The sequence below is a fragment of the Ailuropoda melanoleuca genome, chromosome 9 (assembly GCF_002007445.2).
Source record: "Ailuropoda melanoleuca isolate Jingjing chromosome 9, ASM200744v2, whole genome shotgun sequence".
Taxonomy (NCBI): Eukaryota; Metazoa; Chordata; class Mammalia; order Carnivora; family Ursidae; genus Ailuropoda; species Ailuropoda melanoleuca.
This window is the reverse complement of record NC_048226.1, coordinates 42933264-42952038: the sequence shown is the minus strand read 5'-3', so window position 1 is coordinate 42952038 and position 18775 is coordinate 42933264. Positions and strand designations below refer to the sequence as shown.

The 18775-nt window shown below is 41.4% G+C and overlaps 1 protein-coding gene across 5 annotated transcripts in view; it reads left to right on the top strand.

The window, feature by feature from the left end:
* Positions 1–18775, top strand: part of NCOA2 (nuclear receptor coactivator 2) — a 286067-nt gene that overhangs the window by 218623 nt on the left and 48669 nt on the right. For all 5 annotated transcript variants that reach the window (XM_034668162.1, XM_034668163.1, XM_034668161.1 and 2 more), the window contains 5 exons: positions 6212–6315; positions 10183–10360; positions 13001–13189; positions 16559–16660; positions 16946–17089. In XM_034668162.1, coding sequence (XP_034524053.1) covers positions 6212–6315; positions 10183–10360; positions 13001–13189; positions 16559–16660; positions 16946–17089 — 717 coding nt within the window. The remainder of the gene's footprint in view (positions 1–6211; positions 6316–10182; positions 10361–13000; positions 13190–16558; positions 16661–16945; positions 17090–18775) is intronic.

Sequence of the window (18775 nt, the reverse complement as noted above, 5' to 3'; positions counted from 1 at the left end):
TTAAAAAAAAAAAAAAAAAAAAAGAAGAAGAGAGAGTATCAGCCTCTTCCCTAATGGCCGCATCACCCTGTCCTCAGGGGCAGACGTTAAACAGCATTTAGGGTGCGAAGACTTCATCGGTGGTGGTTGCGCTGCTGCTGCTGCTGGAGTTAGAACAATTACACGGCTGTCCCTTGAGCCAGGACCCTCATCCCTGTGAGGGGAGATAGCACTCTGTTCTGGTAATGGTTTCTGGAAAGAATCTTGGAATGTATTTTCTTGGTTCAGTTGCCTAATAAACAGACAAAACTCCTAACATTGTAAGTTTTAGTTAGCAAAAATCGGTAAGTGATATTTTAAAAGAACATGTAAATATCTTTTTTTTAAAAAATACCACCCCATAATTTTAAAATAGCTAATTGTAGCTTTTTTTAAGATAAATACATTTTTTTGCTAAGATCACAGCTTCTGATTTGTTGCTGTTCTCACCAGAAACTTAAATTTTACTTTCAAATTTATGTCTGTAGATGCCAGTGATAAAGAGCAATTTAATCCGGTTGCTTCAAAAAATACCTGTTTTAAAATCACTTACCTTTCTAGAGATCAAATGCTCCCCTATTCTCTTTTCCTTTTGTTCTAAGAAACAACATGAGCAATAATTACTTGTAAAGAAAAGCATATGGAATATAATATTAATGATTTTCCCCCAGTTTGTGGTATGACTCATCTTAACACGGTCCCTGAAGAGACGGGGTTTTGTTCTTTTCTTTGAAACTGGAAATCTAATTAATTGGTATTGGATTTCTGGAGTGCAGGCAAATGGAGGAAGGAACCGGACGGCATTGCTCTAGGAGCAGCCACCCGGGAGGGGAAGGGACACTCAGAGAAAGATTACAGAGGCATCCTTGGGCAGTCTCTCATCAGGGTTTTGCATTTGTAAAGCTGTGCTATTAAAAAGATCATAGCTGTTTTACGGTATTTTTATCTTTAGGGGGAGTGGGGAAGAAAGGGAGAGAGTTGTTATTTTCATTGTTACTCTCTTAGGCCATATTCTTTATCTAAAAAGGAGAACTTTAATGCTGAAAGTGCAGGAGAAAGAAATAGAGGTCAAGGCATGAAGGAGAAATCTTTTTGTAGGCTCTGAAAATTAAATTTTATCATCTCCTTTTCTGATTTAAGAGTTCCATCTATAATAATGAGATTTCGTAAGGTTTTGACCATACGAAACTCTGGGACATCTTTCTACTCTTGAATTTACTGAAGGATGTTTTTGTAACAGAATATATTTTTGTGGCTAATGGATGCGAAATATAGAAAAGTAAATATAATTTGTGACCGCTGAGAAAACTGCCTAATTTAAAAATATTTAATAGTGTGTTTTAGTATAGCAATGCTGTACTTACAGAGGTATAAATATATCTTAGGATTTAAGCTTATTTATATCTGGACCTTAAAAATAGCATACTAATTATTGAAGGGCTCCATCAAGATACCAGTATGTCTGGTTATCGTAATAATGTATCTCTCACTAGAGTCCTTTCCTTCCTCCTATTTAATTTCAAGGCTCAGCTGAACGTTGAACAGAAGTAGTAATTACCTCATGAAAAGGACCCAAAAACATAAATTCATGGCCCAGTTTAATTTAGATTTCAATTACATTGGTAAAGCCATACTTCTGAGTGTTTTCTATCATTTCATATTATTGATTTTGTTCTCTTTAATATTGAGAAATGAAAGCACAAATTCAATACAGAATTGAATACTCGATGACAAATTAGTTGGAAATGCATCTAATACAAACATTTAGTGAGGACAGGAACGAAATGCCCCAAATTCTTTATCCTTTGTCTCTATTTCATATTTATTCTATGAATAGTGAACATTTCCCATTCCCTTAATTACATGAATAGTATTGTTGTAAATATTGTAACATTCTCTTGCAAATAATCGATAGACTCATTTAGAGTTTTCTTTCAAAGCATATGTTTCACTAATAGAATTACAAGTTGATCTTGTAAAATTTGTGTTGTTTTCATTTTTAGTCAGGGATTCCTAGAATTCCAGCTTAGACGAACTTTTGGCCAACGTTCCTTAGCTTAGCATTGGTTTTCAGAGGCCAAGCTGACATTTTCTCGGGGCCAGATGCCACACGTCCATTCCCACTGGTGTCCTTCTTAGGCTCTTGGTTTTGCCTTCCACTTGCTTACCCTGCAGAGTCCAACTCAGTTACAACGTACGTGAAATACTTTCAGCTATGTCCAACGATTTTTATCTCTCCTTTGAACTTAAAGTTAGTTCCTTGCAATTATCCCTAAATTGCTCTCTCATTTAGTTCGATTGTAATTGTTTTGGCCTCCCAGCTAGATTTAATCTCTCAGCTGACAAGGATTATTCACTCCGCTTGCACCATGTACATAGCGAGACACAAGACACAGAGATGGAGAGAGTGCAGAGCAGATCCCATTGTTGCTGGGTGATTTCCTCTCGGCGGCCACTCACTCCCTGTGACTTCCTGTTAGCCGCTTTTCTCCTCTGAAAGATTTATCAGTTGGATGTGATAAGGAGAAAAAAATGGCATGTCGTACTATCACAAATAATTTTTCAGGATGATAATTATTTGTATCCAAACACATGTTTTGTCAGATCCAAATTTTCTCCTCCTTTAAATTTTAGGTCCTTATCCTAAATTTCATCTGATCTGTAGATTTCTAGAATTAAATGCAATGCAGTTATGATCCTCATTCTACCTATTTTCTGGTAAAAGTTCAAAATTCAGTGTCTGAACATGTTGCTAGAATAGTTAGGACACCCCAGCATGAAAGTTTATCATTGTTTAGGAACCTGCATGATTGGGTTTTCTTACATTGTTTTTTAAATTCCACAAAATATTAAAGGATGAATTTAGGAAAATTTGGGTCTTCAGAATGATGACCAGGTCCTCAAAACGTAAACATCTCACAAGGTATATTGATTGTCTTTAAAAGGCTTGGAAATGGATTATCACAGACACTGTTATTTTGTATTTATTTTGCCCTAAAAGTGGCATTGTCATAGACCCCACAGAAAACAAGAATTTCTCCGTTGTGATAGCAGAGTCTCACGTGTCAAATCGCCTGCTGTTTTCTAGTGGTCAGCAGTAGGCACGGACTTGTCCTAAGTGATCAGCACCTTGTGCTTCTTGTCTCCCTTCCCCCAACATAAATCCGAATTAATGAAGCCATTCTTTCAAAAGAACAAAACCACCAGTTTCAACAGTAGAAGGATAAGAGAACTGGGGACCTAAGAGAACATTAGATGCCCTGAAACTTATTGAGCAAGGCAAGGCAAGATGATTTGTTTTATTTCCCCAGGAAATCCTTTTTTCCATACTTCTGACCGTGCCTACCTGTCCCATCCTCCCTCTTCCCCCCCGCTCCCCGGCACCTTGGAGGGCTGTTAGGGCTATTAGGCCTAAAGCAGGGACTCTGTTCCTTTTTCCACCCACTTCCACCTCCAGTTGCCTCCTCCATATCTGAGAGTAAGTACCCGAAGCAGATCTGGTCTGTTAGCCACCAAATACTTAGTGAAAACCTGCTCTGAAATAGGGACAGTGCCCACTGAGGGTACAGACACAGTGCCCCCTTCATGACACTTAGCTTCTGATTAGGGATCCACTACTATTGTCCGGACTGTGATGCTCACTGCAGGAAGTGGGGAGGACAGCATACCTTCCTAGAAGAGGTATCAGAATGTCATCCAAAGAGAGCCTTTTTAGTCTTCAGATTCTGATGGATCCTCTCTGGGGAGGTTGTCTTCTCATGTACACCATTCTTATTTGAGAATCACTGCTGCTACTGAAAGAGGTGCCTGATGGGAGCACGGTGCTCCTGCGAGCAGTGAGGAGTCAGAGGAAGGGCTGCGATGTACTCTTTCCGCAGGCTGTTAGCGCACCGCTCTCACACTGGCACAACACCAAAGACAAAAATGAATTAGAATACAGTAAGACCACATAAATATATAATATCTATTTTATGAGTTTTAAGATTTAGTATTAATGAAACTCAGGATCCTTGGGCCCAAAGCCTGCTGGGACCTCCACAGGACCAGGCTGCTGAATTAGATGAAACAGCAGGTGATGGGGTCAGTCCTGTCCCTGGCCTGGTGGGGTAGGAAAGGGAGTGGAAACTGAAGAGAAATCTATGGCCTTACAGAATGAACCAGTGAAGAAAAGAAAAAAGTCTGTGCCCCAGTATGCATTTACTTGGGGTATATTTGGCAATGGAAAAGATTCTAGAAAAATGGGGATGGACTTGGGAGAGGGAGGTCATATGCAGAAGTGGTCTGGAAAGCCTGAGATAATTTCTGCCCCGTTGAGGCCGAGGAACGGGGCGGAGACCAAGCCTGCAGGTAGAGCCAAGCGGTAAGGTACCTAACAGTCAAGGGCTAGGGAAGGCAGCAAGAAAAAACAAAAGACTGACAGATCCTCACAATATTTATTGAGTTGTAAAGGCTACCAGATAAGTCATCTCTCTCTCTCTCTCTCTTTCTCTTTTAAAGATTTATTTATTTATTTTAGGGGTGGGAGGGGCAGAAGGAGAGAGAAAATCTCAAGCAGACTCTGCACTGAGCGAGTAGCCCAACGTGGGGCTCCATCTCACGACCCTGAGACCACGGCCTGAGCTGAAATCAAGAGTCGGATGGCCAACCGACTGAACCACCCAGGCGCCTCCACTCCTATCTCTTTAATAGGTGGTCACAGTTGTTTAGATCTAAGGAGGTGAACCAAGAATATAGTAATTGAAAAAGCAGAGACAGTCTGCTTATGATAAGCTCTGCAAAGTGACTACATGTGGAACTCTACTACGTAAGGAAGAACTCACACACATAGATATGCTAGTAGTAGGTTACCTTTGTGAACTACCTTATAGTTTTTAGAGTGTGTTTTACCTGTCATCCAGTTTATTCCTGTCACAGTCCATGATGTACAGAAGGCGGGTACTGTAAGGCCTTAAAAAGTTGGAATGACTTCCTCTGGCTCATACTTCTGAGAGGCTGGATTTAGACTTGAACTCACACAGGTTATCTTCCCTTTTCCACTGAATATACATGTGGAAGCACTCCATCATGGCAGTGGCAAGATTTGGAGGACCTGCGTAATTCCTAATTCTAGGTTCTCGGATACAAATTACGCTTTGCAGATTTCAGAATACTCTGTAAAATCTTTTTTACCAAAAAAAAAAAAAAAAGTAGAAGCAGCAACAGCAACAAAATTTACCAAGGTCATGAAAGCAAGTTGATCCTGAGTACTAAATTGATTTACAGTTTTCTTTATTTGCATTTAATTACAATGGTAACATGCAGTGTAAACAAGGATATAATTTATTCAGGTATAAATAATTGGCACATTGTCTTGTTTTCTAGCAAGTTGATGATATGTATCTGTTATGCTTTAAACTTTTTTTGGTGTTCTTAAAATAACGAGTTTGTATATATATTGATAACCACGCATCTGTCTGTTCTCTGAAAATTATCATGATGGAGCATTGTCCCAGGCCCTCTAGGCCTGAGCGCTGCCTCAGCGTTGTAATCCAGAACCATGTATTGTGTGTCTCTGTACTGGATAAAAGGGCAGCCACTGAACTCCTCTCGGTGCCTGATAGGGGGCCTCTTCTCTCTGCCTTAAATTGTTAAGCACCTTCTACAAAATAGGGACCACATCTTTCAGGCTGCTTATGTGTGAACGTGACAAGAGGTGGAGCAGTGCGAGAGTCCAAAAGACACTTGTTAGAGCGTGTCGCATGGGGGCAGCCAGAGCAGGTTGGGACTCCTTATTCCTTCTGCAGATACGTGCAAACGTATCTCTGATTATGCTGCTGAATTCTGAACAACAGACCTTTCGTTACCCTAGTTTGTGCAGTCCCCAGAGCAGAGACTAATTGTGCCACAGCGTGTAGCAGTTTTGTAATCTAGAAAAAAATGCTTGTCAGGGACTAGCACGAAACCACTGAACTCATTTTATCAGCTGCCTGCGAGGGGATCTGAGCCACAGGTTCTGGAGGTGAAAAGGTACTGTTCTGTTCCTGCTTCCGGCAGTGTCTCCCGTCCAGCGGCAGTCGGGATGGACGCTAACTCTTAGCACTGCGTCTGACTGATGCCACTAGAGATTTTAAAAATCATTGCAGTAACAATGTTTCTGTGTCATTCTGTCCTTGAAAAAGCACTGCCATTTAATTCACACGTCTGTTTGTTGCAGAGAAAGCAGCAGCTGCCAACGTAGATGAAGTGCAGAAGTCAGACGTGTCATCGACTGGGCAGGGCGTCATCGACAAGGATGCGCTGGGGCCTATGATGCTTGAGGTAGCGTAGCCCCATTCTGGTTCTGTTCCCTGCCCTGTTGTTGGTCTTCACGTTATTACGTTTAATTTTCACTCATAAGGCTTAAAGTACTGCTGATCTGGAGCTTGTAAGTATGTATTCACCTAGCTCCTGATTTCAGCCTATATACATTTCCCAGGAGTAAGAGAGAATTACACGAGCTAGATTACAATATAAATTGACAGAGTGAGCATTCATTTTGGAAAACCATATTCTACAAGTCCTATTAAATTCTGCAATATAATTTTTATTTGATATGTTCCCCCAATTTTTAGATTTTGTTTATGCCATATACATAGTCCATATAGGCAGGTTAAAATTCAAGGACCAAATGGAGGTTTATGCTTTTTATTTATGCTGTTTCAAACTAGTTTATCTCATAAAAATGAAAACCGAAATAATAGGCAGAGTTCTTAAGATAAGCATCCCAAGTGTAGTGGTTGGTCTTAACTCCCTGTTCTTTATTAACTTTTGGGAGTTTTATGACCAGACTAATGTCTAGAATTTGTAAAGTCTAGTCCTGTTTTATTAACTAGTACAGTATTAAACACCAAGCGCTTTGCTGTACCTATTCCAAAATTAAAATTCAAGATGTAGGCTATGGGAAGATGAAGGAAAAAATGTCGGTGAATATATAACAAGAAGCAGAGGAGCCCTGAGACATAAATTATGTCAGATCTCAGGATAATTTACTCCGCCGATGATAATAGGAGATTGAAAAGTACCACGTGGCCGGAAGCTGGGCAGCATTGCCACATAGAATCGCTTAACTTGTGGCAGTAGCTGCATATATAGGAGAAAATAGGATTTTTAAAGCAAAGATCACCAATAATTGACCCTTTTTTTTTTTAGTTGGTGCATGTGATGATTTTTATTTTTAGAAAATCTCATCCTGTGAAAATTTAGCATACACTTGGAAGGTCGGCGGGGGGGGGCGTTGGAGAACCCACAGAAAAAATTAAAAATCGTCTGACCCAGTCTTTGTATTTAGAAATGACAAAATTCCTGGAGCTGGACCTGCTAGCCAAAAGGTTTTAAATGACCCCGTGTTGTTCCTTGCTTATTTCTCTTGAGTCACTAGCTTGACAGTATCCAAGTTCAATTTTCAGGGAAGAAGCAAAAACACACTTAACCTGATTTTCCAGAGTCAACAAGGAAAGCCAGAGTGCTTCTTCCTGCTTGGTTCTTAGAAGCAGATAAGAAAACTCTAACAAGGTGGACTATTTAGAATTAGATGAAAGTAGAGATGTTCCTATGAAAGATTTTTTGATTATAAACAAAACTGATTTGAAAATTATGGTAATCTAAATAATGAGATTATTATTAGCTTATGAGGAAATTCCCAGATAGCTGCATTGATTCCCTATATGGGGGAAGATTACAGTAGGGTGGGAACTCCTGAAGAGATTTCTGAGGTTTCTAAAAAGAAATACTTGGAGTAACCGCAAGCCTATGATTCAAGCCCTCTGAGAACAAGTTCATTGATTATAGAAATCAGATTGCTGGATATCAGTGGGCCTTCTCTCATAAAATCAAATGAACATTTTTACTGTTTAAAAATAGTCTTCTGAGAATTCAGTGTGTTCAGACTTGAGCAAGTACTTGCATGGCAGGACTTCAGTGGTGAGTATGTAAGAGAGCTAATGCTCAAGTCTAGTGACTTAAGGTTTGAAGTCTTTATCCCTGCTTACATGGACTAATTTCAACAGGGAAAACTTGTTCTCGTTGAGCTGTTCCTAGGCATAGATGCACACTCATGCTTACATCATAGCATAGTGGTTGCTAGGCAACAAAACCAAATGTCAGCTTTTTTCATCAGAGCATATCATAGTGTGCTTTAAAAAAACATGGTGTTATAAGATGAAACACGTTCATCTTTCAGTCATACTATGCTACAAATCAGTCTTTTTATCATGGTACAAAGCAGTGGGAGGCTCTTTGCACTTTCAAAAGGGAGCTGTAGGTAATATAATTATGAAAATCCCTGTGAATGTATATCTAAAGCAGTTAGTTCAAAAGGACACGTGGCACATAACTAATCAACTGACTTCCTTCCCCCTTCACAGACATAAACACTCGCATACACTTACACGAGGTCTGCAGGGGTTGATGCCAACCTGTTATGGAAGGCCATTTGCATACAGTCTTGCTTTGCCCTGCATATTGTTTATGCCATTGGTAAAACCTGACAGAATATTTAAGAAAAACTTAAAACTGAATGGTGTTATTTTTTTTTAAGAGCTTTTCACTGATGCCTTATGGTCATTTCTAATTTGAGAGAGCACTTAGTTTTGTGATGAAAATAGAATTAAAGATGGAATATATTCAAAGAAAGCTCACAAAATAGGAGCCTGTTAAGTAATAACTGAAGGAAAAAGCAAACTAGGATAAAAGTAAACACTTCCTGCCGCCTCTATACACATTGTTATATCAATATGTACATGTAACATTCATGTTAAAAATAGCAGTAAATACATAGCATGGGGAAACTGTGTGACACAAACTGGGTAGACCGGGTGGCCCCGTTTCAAGATATCCCTGATCAATATCAAGCCTCCTCTAGTCTTGATCGCTCACCTAATCTATAAAACAGGACTCTGACAAGCACAGATCAAAAAGGGAAAGGAGGAGTGAGTCCCTAAGAGAAACTCCCTGAACTCTCAACTTTGACATCACCAAGGTGAACATGATAGGAAGAGACTGGGGTAAATACCGAAGTAGAACATTCTGCCGCAGGGTGATCGCAGGCTTGAGCATCCGAGTCCACCTGGATTCAGATTCCAGCTCTGCCACTGACTGAGTCACAAAAGCTTATGCAAATCACTTCACCTCTTAGAGCCTCCATTTCTTCCTCCCCTGGTAATTGCAGAAGGTAAAACATTCCTTCCAGAGTTGTAAATATTCAGATGATACAATGTGTTTAGGCACAGTAAACGTGCGCAGTAGTTATTCTCATTATCTTCATTTCCTAAAATGATCCTGGAGTCTTTCTGTCCTTCCCTAATCTAGATTCAGTGACAACGAGGAGGAGTGAGGCCAAGCCACATTGCAAGAGAATGCTAATATTATCTAGGTGGCTGGGGACCTGCATCTCCATGACCTGGAGAACAAGTAATAGAGAAGGGCACAACTAGTTAACTTTCCAGTTCTCACTGTCAAACACCAAAAAACCTCGAGTCCCCTTCCAGTCCTCAAACTGTACTGGTCACATATCAGCATGCAGTCCCCATTGCCATTATCAGAGAGATACTTATTCCCAGACCCTTTCCCCAAACAATAAAGGATTGATGTTTGAGGACATCAATCCTAAAGGATTGATGTTTGAGGACATCTGCAATTCCTTTCGTTTAAACCCTGGCAGCTTTAAAGGTAGCAAAGTTTGGTGGGGGGGGGGGTCAATCCTTAAACTGAAGGAAAATTATCGACGACCCTTTCCTCCCATTGTGTTACATGAGAAACTGTAGAACATAATTACTTTGTACTGGGGTTGGTCACATAAACCTTGTTCTTGGCTGGGTGGATCCAGTCCATCAATATAATTTGGAAAATACAGATAAATGCCTGCACTTACGTGGCAGTAATTATCTCCTGGTAAAATAACAGAGTTAGTATTTATCATTTAGTTTGCAACAAGAAACCCTGATCTAGGCTCTCTCCTACTTACTAAGATGGAATAATTTCACCACGAGAAAGTGTGCTAATTGTTCCCCAAAATGGGGGGGGGGCGGGAATCTCTTTTCTATCCACGTGTGAATTACACCTTTCCCTTAAAGGGATCATCCCTCCTTAACAACTGCATATGATTTTCTCTTGTGTCCTTTCTAACACAGTTTGTGCCTTTTCCCTTAGGCCCTTGATGGGTTCTTCTTTGTAGTGAACCTGGAAGGCAACGTTGTATTTGTTTCAGAGAATGTGACACAGTACCTAAGGTATAACCAAGAAGAGCTGATGAACAAAAGTGTATATAGCATCCTGCATGTTGGGGACCACACTGAATTTGTCAAAAACCTGCTGCCAAAGTCTATAGGTAAATGATTGTCTGCTGGGTCTTCCCCCTCCCCCATGCACACATTGTCTTGGTTGGAGGGGGTCACATAGAACTGGGTGTTATGTCAACTGGGGATAAGAGTAACTGCTGGTTGGTTTTTTAGAGAGGCTTCTATTAAATATTTAAGCTTAAAAGTCATGGAGAAGAGGACATCTGCAGATAGTGATCTTGAATGAATGATTGTTTTGATCCTGTATTTAAAGTGCATGAAAGTAATTCAGAGGGAGAGGGCTCCCGTGGCAACTGTCTTCATGGGGTTTGTTTTGTTGTTTTTTAAGAGGGTGCCAGACTGCCTCCTTCTCTGTCTAGTTCCAGTCGACTCTGGTTTGTGCTTTTTCTCTATGGCTCTAAGAAGTAGAAGGTCATGAGAGGTTTGAGATATGACCTCAGAAAAGCAAAATTTTGAGGGCTCCTCGTGAAGAGTATTTATGTGGGTGCATACAGTATTCTGAAGCAATGATGTTAAGGAACGAGTGACATATAGAGGGTCAGATGCTGTCAGCCAGGCAGCCCTAAATGGGCTCTCTCATTTCCCAGGCACTGCCTCCTTACCCGCTCTCCCTGTTCCACACTCCTGACTTCCTCTCACTCTGAAGATGCTGTCCCAAAGTGTCCGGCAGTATTGAGGGCCAGATTTTAAAGTGGGTGGTTCACAGCATGGGCCCCCCCCTTACTTGCTGCCCCAGAGTATTGCCGTTCCCACTTACTAAGTGATTCTTTTTTTAATATTCTCACTTAGACTGATGGTGTTAAGAACATCTTCACAGATAAAAGGAAGTGCATATTTTAGTACAGAATAAGGTCAAGTCCTGAGTTAGCAAGTATTTGTTTTTTTTTTTTTTTTCAAATGGTTTATATTAGCTGGTCTTATTGTTACCACAGTAAATAGAAGAAGGCCCTCTTTAAATTCCACGATGGCTAGCTTTTCCTTGGTATGATAATCCTTTGTTCAAAGTGATGGCAACAGTAATACAAAACATATGAATATTCATGTGAGATTCTTTTATTATATTCTCTAGTAAATGAACAAGAAAATGGGATTTCTTATTTCAAGTAACTAATATTTCAAATCTCTTCAGTAATTTGATGACTTCCTCAAAGGACCTATACTTATTAATTCACTATTATTAATTCACTTGTCTAAAGAGCTCTTTTCCTGACTTTATACTGTACTTTTTTTATATTTTAAAATTACTTATTAACCTGAGTTAATAAGAACTCTTTTTTTTCTTTCTTCTTTGATTTTTCTATGTAGTATCCATTATGTAAATAAGCTTTAAGAATACTGATGGTGGAAGAAACTTCCCAAATGCCTGCACAGACATATAAAGCTAGCTATGGTTCCTTTTGTAATGCTAGAACAGTTTCTTGCAGTTAACTTGATATTTCCTTTGTTCTTTCCAGGGTGTGTTTTCTTTTTTATTCCTTTTGCAGCCCAGTGGCTATGGGCTTAGCATTGCATTCACCAGAACCCCTAGATGTCCTTTTAAGTATTTTCCCACTAGTGAGCGTTGAGAGTGTGTTTGCTTATCTTATCACTGGCCCTTTTTTCTATCCCCTCTTTCATTGTCCTACTGGTTGTAATGCTTTTTAGATAAAAGGTAAAGAAAAGAATACCAAATGAGGATTAGGATTGGTTCTCTGATGCCAGCTCTTCCAGTGGCTGAACATCTTTCTCGTCAGTTTTCTCATCTGTAGAGTGAGAAAGTGGATCTGGTGACCCATAAACACCCTTACAGTCTCCAAATCAGTCACTCTTTGATTTATTTCCCTTGATTTCTCTAATGCATTTCCCCCAAAAAATGTCTTTCCTCTGTGTCATTCTCTCTTTCTTGAATACATACATACGCACATTTCTAAGTATCACAACACTGAAGTAGAAAACATGTGAAGTACCTTTCACTTGATAAGAAATAAATGACATTAGCAGTGCCTCTGCAGGGATTTTTCAGCCTAATTGAGGAAATGTGCCTGAAACAAAATAGAGTAATTCAACAACAGCCAGGTTACAGAATACACACCAACATTTCTGTAAAGTTCTACGAAAGAAAGATCTGGGAGAGGAGGCAGTGTGGGGATCTTGGCCTCAGAGCAGGGTATGTTGGCCTGGGAGGGATAGCGGCAGCTGGACACTTGAGATAAGGTGGCTGGAGCACCGGTGTCCGTGTGGGACCAGGTGTGGAGGGTGGTGGGGGAGGCTTGTGCTGGCCTGTGTGGGAGATCTGGTTAGATGGATAAGGTGGGGCTGGTTAGTGACATTCGATTCATCAGTTTGGATGGCCTTTGTGTCCCTGACGACATCAAGTCCAAATCCTTTTAGAGAACTTAGTGCATGCTGCAGTTGGTGCCAGTTCCAGATTTTTGAGTCGGGGGTAACACATCTAAGGTTGACCTAAATTTCCAAGAAACCCCAGAGTAAGGAAAACCCAAAAATGAAGAACAGTGTTCTAGTAATAATTAACCGAGACCTGAACTTGAAGGGAAGGAGTCAGGGTGAAGAGCAAGAGATATGGAAGTTATTTTGAAAATCCCAGGCATTTTCCCAAATTGTTAGAACATTAGCATCATTTTGATAAACCGGTTTCTTTGTAATTGTTGGATTGCTTTTGCCTCCCTCAGTGAACGGGGGATCCTGGTCTGGCGAGCCTCCTAGACGGAACAGCCATACCTTCAACTGCCGGATGCTGGTAAAGCCTTTACCTGAGTCAGAAGAGGAAGGTCACGATAACCAGGAAGCACATCAGAAATATGAAACTATGCAGTGCTTTGCTGTCTCTCAACCAAAGTCCATCAAAGAAGAAGGAGAAGGTAGGGCAACATCTGTAGGCTGTTCTAGATGTATCTGTATATTCATTCTTCTGCTACTTTCTTCATTCTTAATTATCGAAAATGAGTGGCCGCACAAAGGAAAATTAAGAAAAATTTAGAAGCGGTTTCTTCGTTCTTTCTAACCTACTTAATTTTGGGGATAAATTCAATTTTTTTTTTAAGATTTTATTTATTTGTCAGAGAGAAAGAGGTAGAGAGAGCACAAGCAGGGGGAAGGGGCAGGCAGAGGGAGAAATAGGCTCCCCGCTGAGCAAGGAGGCCGATTGGGGTCTCGCTGCGGGACTCTATCGCAGGACCCTGGGGTCATGACCCAAGCTGAGACGAAGGCAGAGCCACCCAACTGACTGAGCCACCCAGGCGTCCCATAAGTTCAATTTTAAGTCTTCAAAATAGCACTATCCAATAGAATGTTCTGCAGCGATGGCAGTATTATATGTCATCCATGTCCACTGGCTGCATGTGGCTTCTGAGCACTTGAAATTTCAATACTGCAATTGGAAGACTGGATTTTCTATTTGATTAAGTTTACATTTACACAGGCACTAGTGGCTACCCTACTGGAGAAGCTCTGTTAGTGGTTAAGCTTCCCAGGGTTCCAAGGCTCCTCTGAATGTCTACTGCAAGCCACAAGCCACAGACCTAGAAAAATGCACAAGTACAAACAATATCTTTCATATACTTCCCAGGCGTTAATGGATTCCGTATATCCACGGATGCAGGGTCCAGAATATGGTGTAACAGAATGATACTTAAGAGAGGGTGGAGATGGGAGTGAGTGACGGAGAGGATTTCGGTCTTAAGTTCGCAGGCCCTTCCCCTTAAAGAGCTGCTGCTGTAGCGTCCACCGCTGTGCCCTCCAAGCAAGCCATTCCGTGCCATTGAGTGTCACTCTCTCCTACAAAGCAATGCTGAGGAGTGCATTCTGCATGCGGAGTAGAAGAGAAAGCGCAGAGGAGCAGTGGCAGATGAGAGTCTCCTGGGCTTTATCATCAGACACGCCAGCTCCTAATTCAGCCACTTACCAGCTCTGGCTTTGGGCGAGTTTTTTGACCTCTCTGAGCATCAGTTTACTCTCTTCTCTTATCAAGTGAAGTCAACAATCCCAGTATCAGAATGTAGTAAGGATTAAAGGAATAGGCCTGAACCATGATTGGCACTAAATACTCCAGAATGTCCCCAGCTTAACAATGGTTTGAGTTGCTTTTTTTTTTTGACATTACGAGTCTGCGAAAGCCATACACAGTCAGTATACACCATACTTTGAATTTTTTATTTTGGATCTTTTCCTGGGCTAGCGATATGCCTACAGTCTTCTCTCAGGACGCTGGGCGGTGACAGTGAGCCACAGCTCCCAGTCAGTCGTGTGATCCAAGGATGAACAACCGATACACTTAGAACCATTCTGTACCCATGCATCCGTTCTGTTGTTCACTTTCACTGCAGTATTTAGTAAATTACATGAGATGGTCAGCACTTTTTTAAAACACAGTCTCTGTGTGAGATGATGTTGCTCAACTATAGACTAGTATGTTCAAGTTCATTGAAAGTAGGCTCGGCTAAATTACGATGTTTGGTAGGATAGGTGTATTAAATGCGTTTTCACCTTACAATATTTTCATCTTAAAATAGGTTTATCCAGGGGTGGGGGGTGCCTGGATGGCTCAGCTGGTTGAGTGTCTGACTCCTGACTTCAGCTCAGGTCATGATCTCAGGATCCTGGGATCAAGCCCCATGTCATGCTCCACACTCAGTGAGGAGTCTGCTTGTCTCCTTCTCCCTCTGCCCCTTCCCCTGCTTCTGCTCTCTCTCTCTCAAATAAATAAATAAATCTTTAAAAAATATATAGGTTTATCAAGACATAACCCCATTGTAAGTTGAAGAAGATCTGTAATTCATCCTTTTTAAAAAAAATATGGAAGTAATCTGTAAATTTTATTGAAAAGTAATGGAGCTCCCATAGATGACATAATTTTTCAAAATTAAGTTTTACGTAAGTATGCAATGTTGAGGGATTTCTTTTCTTTTTATGCAACACACTAAGTGCTGCCAATTCACCCATCTAGGATACTGTTCTAAAGTGGAATAAAAAAGATATAGCTGATCTAATTTGTGGTTTTGTGCTGTATATTTAAACATTTTTGTACATTTAAAGCCTGGTTCTAGCTGTTGACACAGTATGGCAGGAGAGTGGGGTTTCTGAGCCGTGGTGCACTCAGGCTCGAATCCTGGCTTCCCCAGCTCTGCATGGTGTTGGGCAACTTACTGAAACTCTGTGCTCTGGTTTCCTCCTGTGTTAAGTGGAGATTACACCAGTACCTGCCCCATAGAGGTGTCCCAAGGACTGAATTAATTGGTAGCCTCCCTCCCTAGCAGCTAAAAAGATGTCTCCCTCATAGTAAGTGCTCAGAAATTTAGCTTTTTGTTATGTTGAGAATGAGGATTACATTTATATTTGGGATACCCACTATTACTGGATATATTTAACGAAACTCTTTCCCAGGCTTAAAGATGAACAATCATAAATCAGTGACATAAGATATGAAGACTGTTTTTTTAATGTTTTTTTCCCAGCATTTTTGAAATTAAAAAAGCTGCACAATGTGCTCTGCATGTTACAAAGATAAATAAAACATTTCCCTGTTCTCTAGAAGTGAACATGGATGAATAAAACAGTCGAAGTGGGTAAGGAATAAAGGCTTCGCGTTGGCTCTGAGAAACTCGCCAGGGCTGAGATTCTAACCCGTCATGCAGGGGCTCTGGCACATGCTACACTCTCCAAGATTTGTTCTCCGAATTCACCTCTAGACTCAGTTGCTGTTCTTCATTTTAAATTGCATATTGCCATTCTAGGGCTCCTTACGTAGTTGAGTAGACAGTTATCTGGTGTTCCTGGAACGTAGTGCACCCGAAACTCAAGCAGCAGCCCCTCGACAGAGCAGAGTACTGGATTTTAGCGTTCATCATTTGTGTACTTGATGTTGAGTTCAGCTGGTTGTCACTATCGGCCATCGAGTAAGAAGGCATTACTTAGTCCCCACCATCCCCAGGGAGGCAGTTTCAGATGGCAAAGCTGCTCTGGTGGGCGGACCTGTGCAGCGAGTCTCGTGTGGCCCCAGCAGGTTGGCCCAGCCTCCCCCAGCTCGTCCTACACAGCACACCCAGCCCTGTCCCCCAGCTGCTTCCCACTCGGGCGGGGAGGCAGCGGAGCCTATGAGAAGCAGAGGCATCTAGTATGTTGTCATTCCCTCCTGGCACTGATTGACAAGGTCGTGTTGTCATAAATACATTTGAGTTTGTGTGAACCGCTGAAAAGCCTCCTATGGTAACCATAAATGTTTATGATTGAAGATTTGCAGTCCTGCTTGATTTGTGTGGCAAGAAGAGTTCCTATGAAGGAAAGACCAGTTCTTCCCTCATCAGAAAGTTTTACTACGCGCCAGGATCTCCAAGGTACATTTTCTTTCCAAAGAAATCATTTGAGAATATCTACATATTTGTAAGGCAAGGACTGTGCTTAGAAGACTGCGAAGAAGCCGGGGATAGTGGCGGGTGCTAGGGCAGAAGCGTCCTGGAGCTGCAGGAAGGAGAGGGAGGGACACTTATTTTCATTGTCTGCCCTTTTGGCCCATGTACTTGCGCTACCTATTCTAAATAAATGTTTATCTTTTAAAATGTTAATCACTTCCATAAATAATAGATGAGTGTGTAGGTGTAATGCTTGCTGTTACTTACTAGGCAAGATCACTTCGCTGGATACTAGCACCATGAGGGCAGCCATGAAGCCGGGCTGGGAGGACCTGGTGAGAAGGTGCATTCAGAAGTTCCACGCACAGCACGAAGGGGAGTCCGTGTCCTACGCTAAGAGGCATCATCATGAAGGTAAGCAACTCCATGTGGTATTTCTCTTGAAGTTGATATTGCTGTCTTACTGCTTCCTGTGGGAGCTTTCTCTGAAACAGTGATCCTGAAGTTCATCTCAGGAAGCTTGGAGCTGTTGACTTTTTGTGTTCATACGTAGTTGCATCGGCTGGCCCAGAAAATGTCGCCATCTAAAGGAAAATTTAATAGAACCTGTAGGACAGAAGAATAAGATAAATAGGAGATAATTTCATGAAAACAGAAGAAAGGGAGGGGAAAGAGGTCATTTTCTCTGATCCTAAGGCTTCTGTATATATAAGACTACAAAATAAGGTGCCATTTAATATCAAAAGAAATCTCTGAACCATAAAGAAAATCTGGAAATAGAATGAAATGAAATTTGCAAGAGCAGCTGAATTCCTAGTAGAGGTAACAGTGGGATCCTGAGCCCTCCTTCCAGATGATGACCAATGAAGCCTGTTTCTAGAAGGCCCAAAGAAATGATGTGACTTGTCTGCGGTCACTGGACAGCTTGACTGACAGTTAATTAACAAGACAGCTAGGACTAAACCAGGACTTCGAAGTCCTGTGTCAGTAATAATAGCAGCCCTTACTGAACACCTGGTTTTTGTCCAGCATCGTCCTTCTTTACAGTATCTTGTTGATCCTCAGCACACCTGTGAGGTAGGTGTTAGGACTCAAGCTGTGGATGGGGAGGCAGAAGCAGGTGAAATGACTGGCTTGCCAGCACCCGAGTTTAATCGGAGCGCATCTTGGCTGTCCCTCTGCTGTGCTGCTCCTAGAGTTCTTTTGCACAGAATCACATTTCCTCAAGTGCGTTCTGTTTTTTTGTCATATTGGTGAGAACAAAGAAAAACTGCCTTTCCTTAGCACTTATTAAGAACTAAGTGGGGGAGGGAGACACGTCTTCTTCTCCTGGCTTTTTGGTCCTCCTCTCATGGACGCTGTCTGTCCTGGCAGGGTGCACCTGGATAGGAGGCCTGGATGCGCCAGGGAGGGGCCGCAGTGCCTGTGACAGGTGGGGGCCAGCAGAGGGTGCCTTGTAACTCGGTTTGGCAAATTGTCTGCATTTTAGCAGAAAAAAGTCCTAACTCCTCATTGAAAACAGAGTTTTAGTTTGTCATCTTCCATTTACTGTGCATCTGGGACCTTCGCATTTTACCAGCAGTGTTTATATGCTTAACCTCTGTGCTTTAAGATCGCTTGGGAAAAAGTACAAATCGTAGTAGGTGACCTCTCTTCCCAACCCCTTATTTTTTCCTCATCTTATTCCTCTTTTTCATCTTATCTGTCCTTCTTAGAAGTAAGTACATAATCCAGCAATTTGTGCCTTTCAGCATTTTTCTTTATGTTGGAAAGAATAAGAGGAAGTAAAGCTTCTGTATTTGGCAGAAATCAGTGTTTAACCTACTGTTTCACTAGATCTGGCTTAACATTTAAAAAATAATAACATTGGGGGCGCCTGGGTGGCTCAGTTGGTTAAGCCTCCGACTCTTGATTTCGGCTCATGATCTTGACCTCGGGGTCATGATATTGAGCCCCGAGCCGGACCCGTGCCGTGCCAGGGTGTGGAGCCTACTTCAGATTCTCTCTCCCTCTCCCTCTGTCCTTCCCCACCTCCCTCCATCTCTCTCTCTCTCTTTCTCTCTCTCTCTCTCTCAAATCTTTCAAAAAAAAAAAAAAAAA